We start from the raw sequence: 14,875 nt of genomic DNA, 5'->3' as shown, positions 1-14,875 counted from the left end.
GAACTGGTTGGCCACTGTGTGAGACAAGAGGCTGCACTATATGGACCCTCACCAGCAGAGCTCTTGTTTGTTTTTGTCATCCTCCTCCAGAGATTTTTCCTGGTCTCCTGGTGGCAACATCATAGCCTTCTGGGTGCCTGAGGACAAGGACATCCCTGCGAGGGTGACTTTGATGCAGCTGCCCTCCAGGCAGGAGATCAGAGTTCGGAACCTGTTCAACGTGGTCGACTGCAAGCTACACTGGCAGAAGAACGGGGACTACCTTTGCGTAAAAGTAGACAGGACTCCGAAGGGCACACAGGTACAGGATCAAAGCTTTGTCGTAACCAGTTTCGTTTTGGTGTTCCTTGCCCTTGGGCATTCGGTGAACCTGTTCTTTGGAGTTCACCCGCAGCCAGCCAGATCTTTGGGCTTCGGCTGCTCTCTGCCTGTGATACATCAATAGGATCGGCTGGCTCTAATCAGAACATTTGATGGTTCCATCTCTCCAGATGTCGGACACACGTTCTAGGATCCTGCCTTGCTGTGGGGAGTGGTACTACCAGCAGGCCAGTAAAACGTGTCAAAGATCCAGCATTGGCTTTCTTTCACTTTCTCTCTCCTTTTTTTAGGGTGTAGTGACCAACTTTGAAATATTCCGCATGAGAGAGAAGCAAGTTCCAGTTGACGTGGTGGAAATGAAAGGTGAGGGAGAAATGTACTGTTTCCCCTTTAGTCCTCATAGCAGCCTCGTGAGGTGAATATTTCTGGCCCCAAGTAGCCAAGTAGAGGCTCTAACCGCTTCAACAGGGCCCGGGTTGATTCTAAGTTATTCGAATAGTGCACTGAAGGAGGCTTCCTCCCCCCTCCCCTTTTTTTATTTTTTTAAATGTATATTTTTATTATTATTATACATTATCCGTTTCTCTACATGGTTTCTAATATCCATTTTACATTTTCCCCCAACCCACCCCCCCTTAGTCTATACATCCTTTTCTTCTTCCAGCCAGGGACAAAGGACTTGGAGCTTCCACTGAATGTCCACTCTCCTTTCTTCCTTTGCCCATTTCAGATAGGTCTGCCACTTTTCTTTAATTCTTAATCTTCTTTCTTCCCACCTCCCCCATCCCCTTAACCTCCAGAAGTGAGGGAGGGGCAAAACTCCTCCTCCAGCCTGCTCTTCAAACAACTTAGAATCAGCCTAGGCCCTGTCGAAGCGGATAAGGCCTCCTCTGATCGTGTGGGTGGAGGAGGGGGGTGGTGGAGCACAGCACAGCGCTGGGGAAAGGAAGGGAGGGGATGGGCCCTGGCGGTGGCAGGGAGCCGAGCCTCATCGTGCCGGGGGGGGGGGGGCGGGGTGATAGAGCACCGCACTGCAAAGTGCAGCGTTGCAAAGAGCAGGGGTGGCAGTGGGGGGGTGGAGTGGCGGCCCAGTTACTGACAGGTTGGGAACCCCTGCTGTAAATCAGTGCAATCAGTGTAACGAACCTACCCCAGCCCTTCTCGGGTTTTTCTCTCTCTCTCTCTCCACACCTGCAACTTGCCAGTGAGCAGATTGAGATGCAGCTCTGCCCAGAGGCTTGGGGGGGGGAGGAGGATTTGTTGTGTCTGAAGGAGCCCCGTCCTTCCCTTTGGGGAATCCCTTGCTGCTCTCTGACTCTCCTAAGAGCTTTGGAGGTTCATCCTTCTCTAGTAACCGGTGTCACCAGCCTGTGCCAATCCCTGTCAGGAAGAACATCAGACCCAGGGCTCTTTGGTAACATGGGCATAGCAAGGCTGGCTTTAGAGCTGTAGACTGTTTTCAGGGAGTGCAGTGTAAATGGTTCGAGAAGGACTAGACCAGGGGTGTCGAACTCATAAGGGATGGATCTGACATAAATGAGACTTTGTCGGGCCGGCCCATGCGTGTCATAAAACGTAATGCCAGGTCGCAGACAGACACCATTAAAGATTTTTTTTTAAACTTAAAAACATTCTTTAAAAAAACATTGCACTCTTGCAATATTTTGTTTTAAGTCTCTGATCGCTGACACCTCTTGTTCTGAATCACTGCATCAAAAGCTGGAGACAAACGTCTGCGCTGTACCAATCTTGAGTATGCCGTTCAGGTGTTGTTCAAGTGGGCATCTGTAAGTTGCAAGCCTACTTTGGATTTGCTTACGGGCCTGATAGGACCCCTCTGGGGGCCTGATCCATCCCCTGGGCTGCATGTTTGACACCCCTGGATTAGATGGCTGGCATAGAAAAATGTTTCTTGTGAACAGAAGTGGCACAGAGAGCGTGTGATAGCAGAAGGAAGCCTTGTGGCAGGACCAACTCTGAGATCTTTGTCGAACTTTAAAGTGTTAAACTTTACGTGTCGATGGCGTTGCGTTTTCTTGTTGCTTGGGGTGGGGATTTGTTTAAAACCTTTGTCATCCCCGGGTTGCAGCCGCAGATTTTCTCTTGCTATCATTGCCATGCTGACGCATATTCTCTTTCCCCCCTTCCTGCAGAAAGTATCATAGCCTTTGCTTGGGAGCCAAACGGAAGCAAGTTTGCTGTGCTGCACGGAGAGACGCCGCGGATATCCTGCTCCTTCTATCACGTGAAGAACAACGGGAAGATCGAACTCATCAGTAAGTGGGTCTCAGCCAAGAGATGAGCTTGGCTGGGAGCTGGTTTTGGAGCAGAGGGTCTGCCGGCCGCTCAGCCTTGGCTTTCAGCATCAGCACAGCCACAGCATGAGCACAGCCACCGCTGCAGTTTAAGGCCTTGATGTGCTGCTGTTTTGATAAACATAAAGAAGAGCCCTGCAGGATCAGACCAGGGAGGGTCCATCCAGTCCAGCCTCCTGTCTCACACAGTGGCCAACCAGTTCCTCTGGAGGGCCAACAACAGGGCATAGAGGCCGAGGCCTTCCCCTGAGAAGAACATCAGAAGAGCCGTGCTGGATCAGACCAGGGAGGGTCTATCTAGTCCAGGATCCCGTCTCCCACTGTGGCCAGCCAGTTCCTCTGGAGGGCCAACAACAGGGCATAGAGGCCGAGGCCTTCCCCTGAGAAGAACATCAGAAAAGCCGTGCTGGATCAGACCAGTGAGGGTCCATCTAGTCCAGCATCCTGTCTCATCCTATGGCCAGCCAGTTCCTCCGGAGGGCCAACAACAGGGCAGAGGGGCCATTACCTTCCCCTGATATTGCCTCCTGGCTCTGGGATTCGGAGGGTTAGTTCCTCTGAATGTGGAGGGTCATCTCAGCCCACTATGGCTAAAAGGCCACTTGATAGACTTATCATAGAGTTGGAAGGGACCTCCAGTGTCATCTAATCCAACCCCCTGCACAATGTAGGGAACGCACAAACACCTCCTCCTAAATTCACAGGATCTTCATTGCTGTCAGATGGCCATCTAGCCTCTGTTTAAAAACCTCCAAGGAAGGAGAGCCCACCACCTCCCGAGGAAGCCTGTTCCACTGAGGAACCGCTCTAAACTCACAAACCCCTCCCCCTAAATTCACAGGATCTTCATTGCTGTCAGATGGCCATCTAGCCTCTGTTTAAAAACCTCCATGGAAGGAGAGCCCACCACCTCCCGAGGAAGCCTGTTCCACTGAGGAACCGCTCTAAACTCACAAACCCCTCCCCCTAAATTCACAGGATCTTCATTGCTGTCAGATGGCCATCTAGCCTCTGTTTAAAAACCTCCAAGGAAGGAGAGCCCACCACCTCCCGAGGAAGCCTGCTCCATCGAGGAACCGCTCTAAACTCACAAACCCCTCCCCCTAAATTCACAGGATCTTCATTGCTGTCAGATGGCCATCTAGCCTCTGTTTAAAAACCTCCAAGGAAGGAGAGCCCACCACCTCCCGAGGAAGCCTGCTCCATCGAGGAACCGCTCTAAACTCACAAACCCCTCCCCCTAAATTCACAGGATCTTCATTGCTGTCAGATGGCCATCTAGCCTCTGTTTAAAAACCTCCAAGGAAGGAGAGCCCACCACCTCCCGAGGAAGCCTGCTCCATCGAGGAACCGCTCTAAACTCACAAACCCCTCCCCCTAAATTCACAGGGTCTTCATTGCTGTCAAATGGCCATCTAGCCTCTGTTTAAAAACCTCCAAGGAAGGAGAGCCCACCACCTCCCGAGGAAGCCTGCTCCATCGAGGAACCGCTCTAAACTCACAAACCCCTCCCCCTAAATTCACAGGATCTTCATCGCTGTCAGATGGCCATCTAGCCTTTGTTTAAAAACCTCCAAGGAAGGAGAGCCCACCACCTCCCGAGGAAGCCTGTTTCACTAAGGAATCGCTCTAACTGTCAGGAAGTTCTTCCTAATGTTGAGCCGGAAAATCTCTTGATTTAATTTCAACCCATTGGTTCTGGTCCTACCTTCTGGGGCCACAGAAAACAATTCCACACCATCCTCTATATGACAGCCCTTCACATACCTGAAGATGGTGATCATGAATCTGTCCTCCATGTATCTGTTTAATCCACTTTTAAAGGTGCTTATTCCTTATAGGAATATAGAAGTAGAACGAGGGACTAAGGACGAAGAGCATTGTGCATGAGTACCGGTGCCCATTCCATGGTGATGGTGTACGCTGGTACTTTAAAACAGTGCAAATTTTGCCATTGCATCCTTTGACAATGATTTTGCACAGAGCATAGTTCTTGTGTCTTTTGCCTCCTAGTTCATGTATTCAGATCTCCTTCCCCTGCACTGCTGAATTCTGTCCTCAGTAAATACCATGGCAAAACCTTCTTGGTGCTGAGTTGCTATGTGAGCTTCTCGGAATTCTTTCTGTGGCTGACAGTAGTCTTTGTCAGTCCCTACAAAGGCCACTCAGCTTCCAAAGAAGTGAGAAAGCAAAAGTTAATCACCGCAGTTAGACAACTCCTGAGACTGCAGGGTGGCAGAAATATGCTCTGTGTGGATACGAAGGCTTCTCCAGTGATATATCTTCAGCCAGGTTATACCTGGCTTCTAAAATTCCCAGGAGGGCAGGGAGACATGACTGGTGCTTTTTGAATTTCTGTGTTTAAGGAAGAAAAAAATAATGAAATGAAAAGGCATTTGCGGGGGGGGGGAGGGGGGTAGTTCCGGGTTTTCATTTTCTTTGTTTTTTGTTTGCAGAAATCTTTGATAAACAGCAAGCCAACACGATATTCTGGAGTCCTCAAGGACAGTTTGTGGTATTGGCTGGTCTCAGGAGGTAAGTTTTATTTCCAGGGAAAGCAAAGAGAACACGCGGGCCACAAATGCTCGGATCTTGACATTCTGCTGTTTGTATGGTCGTTTGTATCAAAGTACAGTTGTAAATGAAAGCATTTTTTTAGAAAAATGTGGGTTCTTTTAAAAGATGCATTATGAGGTAAGGTACTCTTAATGAAAAAATATTAAGGGCCTAGGGAAGAAAGATTTTTTCTTTGTCAAATTGAAACAAATTCTAGCTGCGTAGCTGTTGTAGCCTGCTGTAGCCATTCACAAGAGTCCTGTGCCACCTTAGTATAATTGCTGGCATATAGCATGAGAGAGAACAGTGTTGTTAAAACAGTTTTGCAGTATTGAATTTCTCTGCTGGTCTCCATTCCTTACAAGTAACATTTCCCTAATAGCAAAGAATGATTGTCAGATGGTTTCAGAAGAGAGCTTTGACTCTCAAAAGCTTGTAAACTGAAAATCGTATTCCTCTCTTAAGTTGCTACCGGACTCCAATCCAGAGTTTCAAATGCTTACTCTGAAAAATCAGAAAACCTGTGTTGTTAGTGCAGCTCTCCAAGCATGGAAAATGAAAACTTGCCTGTTGGCCAATTTAAACAGGCCTCAGAGGCATTTTTGGGTAGAGATTGCCCGCACAAGAATAGGTATAAATTGTCTTTCTTTCTGCAGCATGAACGGTGCCTTAGCATTTGTCGATACATCTGACTGCACCATGATGAACATCGCTGAGCATTACACAGCCTCAGATGTGGAATGGGATCCCACTGGCCGATATATCGTGACTTCAGTGTCTTGGTGGAGTCACAAGGTATTGTCAAGACCTTTTTTCTCACCCTCTTCTGCCTTGAGTCTTCGAGGGGATCCATTGTATTTTAGCTTGCAAACAAATGCGTGTGTGGGGGGGGGAGCTGCCATTACTAAGTCAGAAGAGCCTCCCCCCGTCCTGTAATCTCTTCCGATTGGCACAGCCTCTTCAGGGTCTCAAGCAGAAAAGGCTCTTTCCCTGCACTCTGCTGGAGCTGACAGGGAATCGCTCGCAATCAAATCTGGGTTCGGGGAAGGCTGAGTCTCTGCTTGTCATTCAGAAGGTCCCAGGTTCAATCTCTAGCATCTGCAGTTTAAAAAAAAGAGGCCATAGGTGAGGCGATAAACCTAGGCCTGAGATAGGGTTGCCAAGTCCAATTCAAGAAATATCTGGGGACTTTGGGGGCGGAGCCAGGAGACATTGGGGCCGGAGCCAGGAGCAAGGATGTGACAAGCATAATTGAACTCCAAGGGAGTTCTGGCCATCACATTGAAAGGGGCAGCACACCTTTTCAATGCCTTCCTTCCATAGGAAATAATGAAGGATAGGGGCACCTTCTTTTGGGGCTCATAGAATTGGACCCCCTGGTCCAATCGTTTTGAAACTTGGGGGGTACTTTGGGGAGCGGCACTAGATACTATACTGAAAATGTGGTGCCTCTACCTCAAAAAACAGCTCCCCCAGAGCCCCCGAAACCTCCAGATCAATTCCCCATTATACCCTATGAGAATCGATCTCCACATAGGGAATAATGAAGTGCTCGGCAGACGTTTCCCTCCCGCCCCCCATTTCTGGCAGCTCTGAAGCGAGGGAGTGGCCTCTCTACTCACGAGTAGCTGCCAACTTCTTCAAAGTAACACAGACACCCCATCCCAAGAGGAAGCCTTTCAATCAGAGACTGGAGCCTCCGTAGGTGGAAAGGCACATGGTCCTCAGGGGGCGGGAAGGAGCCTGGGAAAGTGGAAGAACCCCCACTGGGACCTGGAGATTGGCAAGCCTAGTCTGAGCAGACCCGACTGACCCTGATGGACTGATTCAGTATCATGTAGTTCCACACATGTTGCGTCCTCTCCCCCTCGGGTGGCTTCATGTCCTACAACACCTGGTTAATTTCCATTACTTCTGTGCCTCCACCTTCTCTGTACGCCCATCTGTTTGGAAGCAGGAACTAAGTAGAGGTATCTTAGCCGCTTCCAGGGTATCTTTGTTCTGCACTCACAGTAAGGTGTCCTTATTCTTCTGGGTCCAGATGCTTGCTGTCCCCATAATTCCGATATTCACACTAAGTGTTGCTTTTGCATATTAGATGATGTAGTTTAGAAGCCATTTCCCAGTGTCTTAATACCCCAGCAGGGCCAAGGGATCATTTGGGATTTGGGTTTTTAGGCTTATGAATGAAGCATTGTGGTGTGACTGTGAAAGAGCATCGCCCCCCCCCCCCCTTGTGTGGCTTGACTGAAATGTCTTCCTAGGTGGACAACGCCTTCTGGCTGTGGACTTTCCAAGGCCGCCTCCTCCAGAAGAATAACAAAGACCGGTTCTGCCAGTTGCTGTGGAGACCCCGGCCTCCTACTCTGCTCACCCAGGATCAAATCAAGGTGTCGGCTCTTTTTGAATGTTGGGCTCCGTGTAGTCTGTTGGGGTGGGTGGGAGGCAGAGCCCAGGAGTAGGGGAATAGCTGGTGTTGGCACATGCCCAATCCTCTGCAGGGAGAACATTTTTGCTCCCTTAGTCAGAAGTTCCCTGAGGCTTGGGCAAGGTTCCCATATTTAGTAAATTAGGATTGGAGGGATGAAAAGGAAGTCCCCCTTAGCAGTGCAGTTGCCGTCAAGGATAGAGAATTGGGAGCTAGAGTCCCAAGCATGTAAGGATGTCTGTAAACTTCAGGGCCCCTTGCAGGCCAGAAGAGAAGCCTGTGGAAAATGCCAGAAGCTCTCGCATCCAAGTGCTTTGCAGAAAGCTCAGAAGCCTCCTGTCTTGAACTTGTTGAGCACCTTTTTGATCTCCTTTTCCTTTGTCTACAGCAAATCAAGAAAGACCTGAAGAGATATTCCAAAATCTTTGAGCAGAAAGATCGTCTGAGCCAATCCAAAGCATCAAAGGTCAGTCACTCTTTAGGGGCTCCTGTGAGGGAGGAAAGCAGGATAGGAACGAAAAAGAGATGAGAGTCAGTTTTGTGTCGTAGTTAAGTGCGCGGACTCTTATCTGGGAGAACCAGGTTTGATTCCCCACTCCTCTACTTGCAGCTGCTGGAATGGCCTTGGGTCAGCCACAGCTCTCACAGAGTTTTCCTTGAAAGGGCAGCTGCTGTGAGAGCTCTCTCAGCCCCACCCACCTCACAGGGTGTCTGTTGTGGGGAAGGAAGGGAAAGGAGATTGTAGGCTGTTCTGAGACTCTGTCCTTGAAAGGGCAGCTGCTGTGAGAGCCCTCTCAGCCCCACCCACCTCACAGGGTGTCTGTTGTGGGGGAGGAAGGTAAAGGAGATTGTAGGCCGCTCTGAGACTCTGTCCTTGAAAGGGCAGCTGCTGTGAGAGCCCTCTCAGCCCCACTCACCTCACAGGGTGTCTGTTGTGGGGGAGGAAGGGAAAGGAGATTGTAGGCCGCTCTCTGTCCTTGAAAGGGCAGCTGCTGTGAGAGCCCTCTCAGCCCCACCCACCTCACAGGGTGTCTGTTGTGGGGGGAGAAAAAGGAGATTGTGAGCCGCTCTGAGACTCTGAAATTCGGAGTGGAGGGCGGGATATAAATCCAATATCGTCATAAAAAAACCCGAGTCACAAATGGCTGAAAGGCTCCTTGCAGCAAATCTTACTCACAGCCATGGCTTCCGCTGCCAGGTTTCCTTTGTTTGGGGTGCAGATCCAGAGCATGGATTTGTCCTCCAAAGGGGGGGGGGATTTCTGCAAGGATGTAATGTGGTAATAGTAGCGCCCCCTGTTGTTTTGTTTTAAGCCCACTGACTCATTATAATTATATTATTGCGGCCTTCTGATCAGATGACTCCAGTCAACCCAGAACATTGGCATGTACAGATAAAACCTTGAAGGGTGACATCCGGGTTTCCCCTCACTGGTTCTCACAGTCCTGCTCATTGTAGCTCTAAAGCCGTCGCTTCATTTCACCTCAGCTTTGACCCAATCAGGCTGTTACAAGAAGAATACAGGGAATAGGCTGTGGGTGCAAGTAACTTTGGGGACTGTTGGCCCTTAAGCACCACTTCAGTGAGGCGGGGAAACCAAAACCCCTGCAGTCAGAGAGCAAGCAGGCTTCAGAAGGGCAGCCCCAGAGGGAGGCGGCTTCTTCACAGCCGTTGCCGCCAGGGAGGCTCCTTGTTGCTTTCGACGGAGCCTTCACAGAGAGCGTCTTTTTCTGCAGGAGTTGATTGACAGGAGACGGACGATGATGGAGGAGTTCAAGAAATACCGCAAGATGTCCCAGGAGCTTTATATGGAGCAAAGGAACGAGCGGCTGGAGCTACGAGGAGGTGAGTTGGTCGGGAGGCTGCTTATGTCCTCTGTGGAAGTAAGACACTGACTCCTGTATGTTTCCCCTTGTCCGTTAAAGTCCCTGGAGAGCAGGTTTGGTGTAGTGGTTAAGTGTGCGGACTCTTATCTGGGAGAACCGGGTTTGATTCCCCACTCCTCCACTTGCACCTGCTAGCATGGCCTTGGGTCAGCCATAGCTCTGGCAGAGGTTGTCCTTGAAAGGGCAGCTGCTGTGAGAGCCCTCTCAGCCCCACCCACCTCACAGGGTGACTGTTGTGGGGGAGGAAGGTAAAGGAGATTGTGAGCCGCTCTGAGACTCTTCGGAGTGGAGGGCGGGATATAAATTCAATATCTTCTTCTTCTTCTTCTTTGTTATAGGCCTTGCTTTACTTCCTCTTGGGTTCTGATGGGTTGGCACTAGAAGCGGGGCCTTTTTGGTGGAGGCACCCCACGTGTGTAATGCCCCCTCATTGTTCATTCGGTGGCTAGTATTTTTTGCTTCTGGTAAAGGCACAGGTGTGCCGAGGGTTATAGATCGCTTCCTCCCTCTCCTTAGCCCCCCCCCCTTTGCCTTTTATGCACTCGGTTGGTTAAGCGGTTTTTAAATTTTTTTTTACCATAAGTGTTTTTTTTTCCCTCCACTCTAATTCTGTTGATCGTGCTACTTGGACTTTTGAATTTCACTTTCAAATTGCTCTTAACAAAGTTTAAAGTTGTTATTACTGTTACTGTTACTACCTCTGTTTCACGGCACTGCTTCTAGCCTAGGTTCTAATACCTTTGAAATCCATTGTTCTTATTTGTTTCTTTGTAGACTAGTCCAATAACTTTTTTTGTGGGGGGGGAGGGTGTTTCAGCAGCAGGATAAAGTCATCTGAAACCATTCACGAAAAACCAAGAGGGCTATGATATGTTGTAAGGGCAGGGCGGAGATTGAGAATGTTGTTGCTTAAAGAGTGGCCATATCTTAACCAGAGCAGGGCTGGGGTTTATTGTGCATCTCCTTGGCATGCAGAAGGTCCACATTCACTCCCCAACATCTCCAATTGAGCAGGCCCTATATGGTCTGGGACCTGTCTACCTCCGGGACGGCCTTTCCACTTATGAGCCTCACAGAGCACTACGATCAAGTCCACAAAATCTTCTCACGGTCCCCGCGCCAAAAGAAGCTCAGCTGTCCGCCACTAGAGCCGGAGCCTTTTCGGGGACAGCCCCTGCTCTGTGGAACGGACTTCCCGAAAACATCGGGGCCCTGCGGGGCTTGCCACAATTCCACAGGGCTTATAAAACAATTGTTTAAACTGACGTTTAATACCTAACAAGGAGGGAACCACTATTCCGTCATCCCACGGCGTTGATATCTGAACTCATCCCGGCATAAATGGAGAGCGCCAAATAACATCTAACAACATCATTATTTGTAGCGCTGAATAAAAACCAATCATGACGCCGCCTTGGATTTTAGGGATCGTAATCTGGAATTGTAGGAAACTTTTATTATTAACACTGTGTTGTTTTAACTGTTGTTAGCCGTCCTGAGCTCGTCAGGAGAGGGCAGGATACAAATAAAATAAAAATAAATTTAAAAGGTGATGGGAAAGACCTCTTCTGGAGGTGCCGAAGAGCCGCTGCCAGTTGTGGCAGGCAGTGCTGACTTTGAGGAACCAAGAGTCTGATGCAGGGGTGGTCAAACGGCAGCTTTGAGAGCACACATACTATGTGGTTCTCAAAGGCCTCACCGCCCCATTAGCCGACTCGGAGAAGGCATTTGTCTCTTTATTTATTTATTTATTTGATTTATATCCCGCCCTACCCCACCGAGGCGGGCTCAAGGCGGCTCACAATACAGAAATTCTAGCATAGAATTCAAATTTTAAATATAATAATTTACATAGTTAAGAAATTAAAACATTAAAAACAGTGCATCTTTAAATCATTTCTCTAAGCCAAGCCAGCCAGTGGCTTGGAAAATGCATTTAAAGTTATCAAAGATTTCAGGTTTTCACGGCTGGCATCGTCATTAGGGTTTGTAGAATCTTTCGGGCTCAAGTGCCGTGTTCTACTGGAGAAAAACTTTCTGGAAGAAAAACTTTCTCCAGTAGAACATGGCACTTGAGCCCGAAAGATTCTACAAACCCTAAAGTTAAAGTTGTTTTCTCCCCCCCCCCTCTCCTCTATTTTCCTCCCTCCCTCCTTGTGGCTCAAACAACAGATGTTCATGTCTCGCTGCTCTCCAATATCTAACATTTATTCTATGTGGCTCTTAATTTAAACAAGTTTGGCCACCCCTGGTCTAATGCAATATAAGGCAGCTTCGTGTGTGGGTTCATTTGGCAGCGAGGGCATCATTAGCCCCCAGGGGCTGTGGCCGTAGCTGTGCCGTTGCAATTAAGAGTTTTTGTTTTATTTTGGGAGGCACTTTGCAACCCGAGGGTCGCTTCTCTAGCCTTTGGATCATCCACGCGTTCAACGCTTTCTCTCTCCCTCCCTCTCTCCTAGGAGTGGACACAGATGAGCTAGACAGCAACGTAGAAGACTGGGAGGAGGAGACTGTTGAATTTTTTATCAACGAAGAAATTATCCCCGTCACAGAGTCGGAGTAGTCCGAAAGCCGAGGTAAAAAATAAAACGGCTTTTTTTACTGGGGGAAGGGGGAGGATTTTTCTCCACTGCCGGGGGTTCTATAAACATCTTTTCTCTTCTTTCCTTTGCAGTCCCCACCATATCTTGTACCAGGAAAGGAGTCGTTCGTTTTTTCAGAAGGTCTTGACACATCTTTGGAATTTTTACAAATCCACCTTCTTTCTCTCTCTCTGGACGGCGAATGCGCAGAGCTCGTTCAACCTGACACCCTGTAGTGCCTTTTTGACCTTCACTGCCTACAGTGGGGTCCTTTGAAAGGCACTGCTTTTAAATTTTTATTCCTTCATTGGGGGGAGGGTTAAGTTTCCTTTTTTAAAAAAAAAAAACAACGAAATCCACCCACTGGTATTTGCTGCTCAACGCTCCAGCGGCACTCCCACGAATTGGGTAGCTTGGAACTGCCGCCTTCCCACGGACGGCCCCCAGTCTCCTTGCTGCAAACTCACGATGCTTCCGTCTGCCAAAGACTCTTCCTGTGTCCCAGGCACGCGGACAGGCGTGGGTTTCGTGCGGGGCAAAACCAGCGAGAGACCAGTTCTCCTGCACGCCACGTGCTTTAGTGTGCTGGGAAAGCACTACAGCGGGCTTTACCCTCCTCCGTTCAGATTGCGCCAGGATCTCTCCACGAGTTGAACGTGGAAATAAAGCAGCCCTACATGGCTTAACAGAGAAGGCTCGTGTTGTCTGTAATTCTCCTTTATGCAGAGGTCACTTTGGACTTTGCCCTGGGGCGGGAACCTCTTTAAGATAGGGGAGGGACGGTGGCTCAGTGGTAGAGCATCTGCTCGGTAAGCAGAAGGTCCCAGGTTCAATCCCCGGCATCTCCAACTAAAAAGGGTCCAGGCAAAGAGGTGTGAAAAACCTCAGCTTGAGACCCTGGAGAGCCGCTGCCAGTCAGGGGAGCGACGGTGGCTCAGTGGTAGAGCATCTGCTCGGTAAGCAGAAGGTCCCAGGTTCAATCCCCGGCATCTCCAACTAAAAAGGGTCCAGGAAAGTAGACGTGAAAAACCTCAGCTTGAGACCCTAGAGAGCCGCTGCCAGTCTGAGTAGACAAGACTGACTGATGGACCGAGAGTCTGATTCAGTATAAGGCAGCTTCTGTGTTCATATATTTATTTTTATTTTATGTATTTAAAACATGTATTAGCAGCCTTTCTACCTTCAACAGAGCTCAATGAGGTTCACAATATGAATAGAATAGAATACATAAAACCCAAATTTCGAATCACAATACAGGACAGCTTTAACCAAACACAGTCTTCAATAAAACGCTCTTCAGCTGCCTCCCAAAGATCAAAAGCGAGGGGGGGCAGGCATGCCTCCTTGGGAGGAGGTTGTTCCATAACCATGGGGCTACTGCTGGAAAGGCCCTGTCTCTTGCGTACCCATCAAACAAGCTTCTTTGCGTGATGGGGCAGTCAGGGGGGCCTCTCCCTCTGATCCTAATTCCCAGGTTAGAATGTGTGGGAGAAGAAGGTCCCAAACCACGTAGGGCTTTATAGGTCAAAATCGGCACCCTGAATTGGGCAGACATGCTTGTCGGGTGTGTTTTTGACGTGCTCCATCCGTCAGTGGGGTGATAAATTGCTTACTGACCGAGTGCCAAATGCAGCATACGATGACTATATTTAAAGGGAGCGCCCTTTGAGGGTGTCACTAGACAGAGGAAAAGATGTCCAGTGCCTTATACGCAGTCTACGATCGCTCCTCAACAGCCGGGCAGCATTTTTCTTAAAAGCTGTTAGCTTGAAAACAGCTTTTTGAAGTCATTTAAACTCTGTGGTTTTGGAGAGGATGTCTTTCTTTGACTAGGAGGCACATTCCAAAAAGAACGAACAGGTGGGGTTGTCCTGCAAGGTGGCCGAGAGAGACGGGTCATCTGACGACACTCTTGGAGTCTTTGGGATCAAAAGGGCTCTCCGCTCGGAACAAGCCCTAGTGTGAAATCGGTCTTGGTGTTTCTGAGAGGGCTTCTCATTTCCATCTTTTAAATCTCAGGGCTGTTCTCTGTCGTGTTCAGAAAAGGCAACATGCTACAGCTTTGGAATTATATCGCTCCAGAATGCAGGAAGAAGGATTTGCCTGCTCTGAATCCTTTTTCGGCGTATCAGGAATCCTGTAAGTGGGTTTCCTGTAACATGTCTGCTGCAGGATGTGCTGCAGTGGTAATAGTCTCAAGAGGGCGGAAGCATCTAGGTTCTTTCCCTCTAAATATCAAGACTGGAGATCTATATTGGCCATAATGGAGAAAGTAGAGAAAGAAGTACTTTTCTCCCTTTCTCACAATACGAGAAGTCGTGGGCATTCGATGAAATTGCTGAGCAGACAGGTTAAAACGGATAAAAGGAAGTACTTCTTCACCCAAAGGGTGATTAACAGGTGGAATTCACTGCCACAGGAGGTGGTGGCGGCCACAAGCATAGCCACCTTCAAGAGGGGGTTAGATAAAAATATGGAGCAGAGGTCCATCAGTGGCTATTAGCCACAGTGGTATATGTATGTGTGTGTGTGTATATATATATAATTGGCCACTGTGTGACACAGAGTGTTGGACTGGATGGGCCACTGGCCTGATCTAACATGGCTTTTCTTATGTTCTTATAATGAAAGATCAGCTAGTGGACTGCTGCAAAACAGTGATGCTGTGCAAGGCTAGTTATTTGCCATTCAGTCAATTTATGGGAGGTGAAATCTTCAAGGCTGTGTGTGACTGAGCCCAGCCTGGTCTTGGGTTAACCCAAATTCAGCATCGGCCAGTTTGGTTGT

The 14,875-nt window shown here is 48.8% G+C and overlaps 1 protein-coding gene across 1 annotated transcript in view; it reads left to right on the top strand.

The window, feature by feature from the left end:
- The window catches only part of EIF3B (eukaryotic translation initiation factor 3 subunit B), a 29,551-nt gene extending 16,770 nt beyond the window's left edge, over positions 1 to 12,781 (top strand). The window contains exons 10-19 of the mRNA XM_060260585.1: positions 91 to 301; positions 612 to 684; positions 2,475 to 2,597; positions 5,093 to 5,171; positions 5,849 to 5,987; positions 7,457 to 7,582; positions 8,009 to 8,086; positions 9,357 to 9,465; positions 11,966 to 12,082; positions 12,181 to 12,781. Of these exons, the coding sequence (XP_060116568.1) occupies positions 91 to 301; positions 612 to 684; positions 2,475 to 2,597; positions 5,093 to 5,171; positions 5,849 to 5,987; positions 7,457 to 7,582; positions 8,009 to 8,086; positions 9,357 to 9,465; positions 11,966 to 12,069 (1,042 nt within the window). The 3' untranslated portion in view covers positions 12,070 to 12,082; positions 12,181 to 12,781. The remainder of the gene's footprint in view (positions 1 to 90; positions 302 to 611; positions 685 to 2,474; positions 2,598 to 5,092; positions 5,172 to 5,848; positions 5,988 to 7,456; positions 7,583 to 8,008; positions 8,087 to 9,356; positions 9,466 to 11,965; positions 12,083 to 12,180) is intronic.
- Positions 12,782 to 14,875: the final 2,094 nt, after the last annotated feature.

Source organism: Heteronotia binoei, chromosome 20, assembly GCF_032191835.1.
Source record: "Heteronotia binoei isolate CCM8104 ecotype False Entrance Well chromosome 20, APGP_CSIRO_Hbin_v1, whole genome shotgun sequence".
Lineage (NCBI taxonomy): Eukaryota > Metazoa > Chordata > Lepidosauria > Squamata > Gekkonidae > Heteronotia > Heteronotia binoei.
This window is presented reverse-complemented; position numbering and strand designations above follow the sequence as displayed.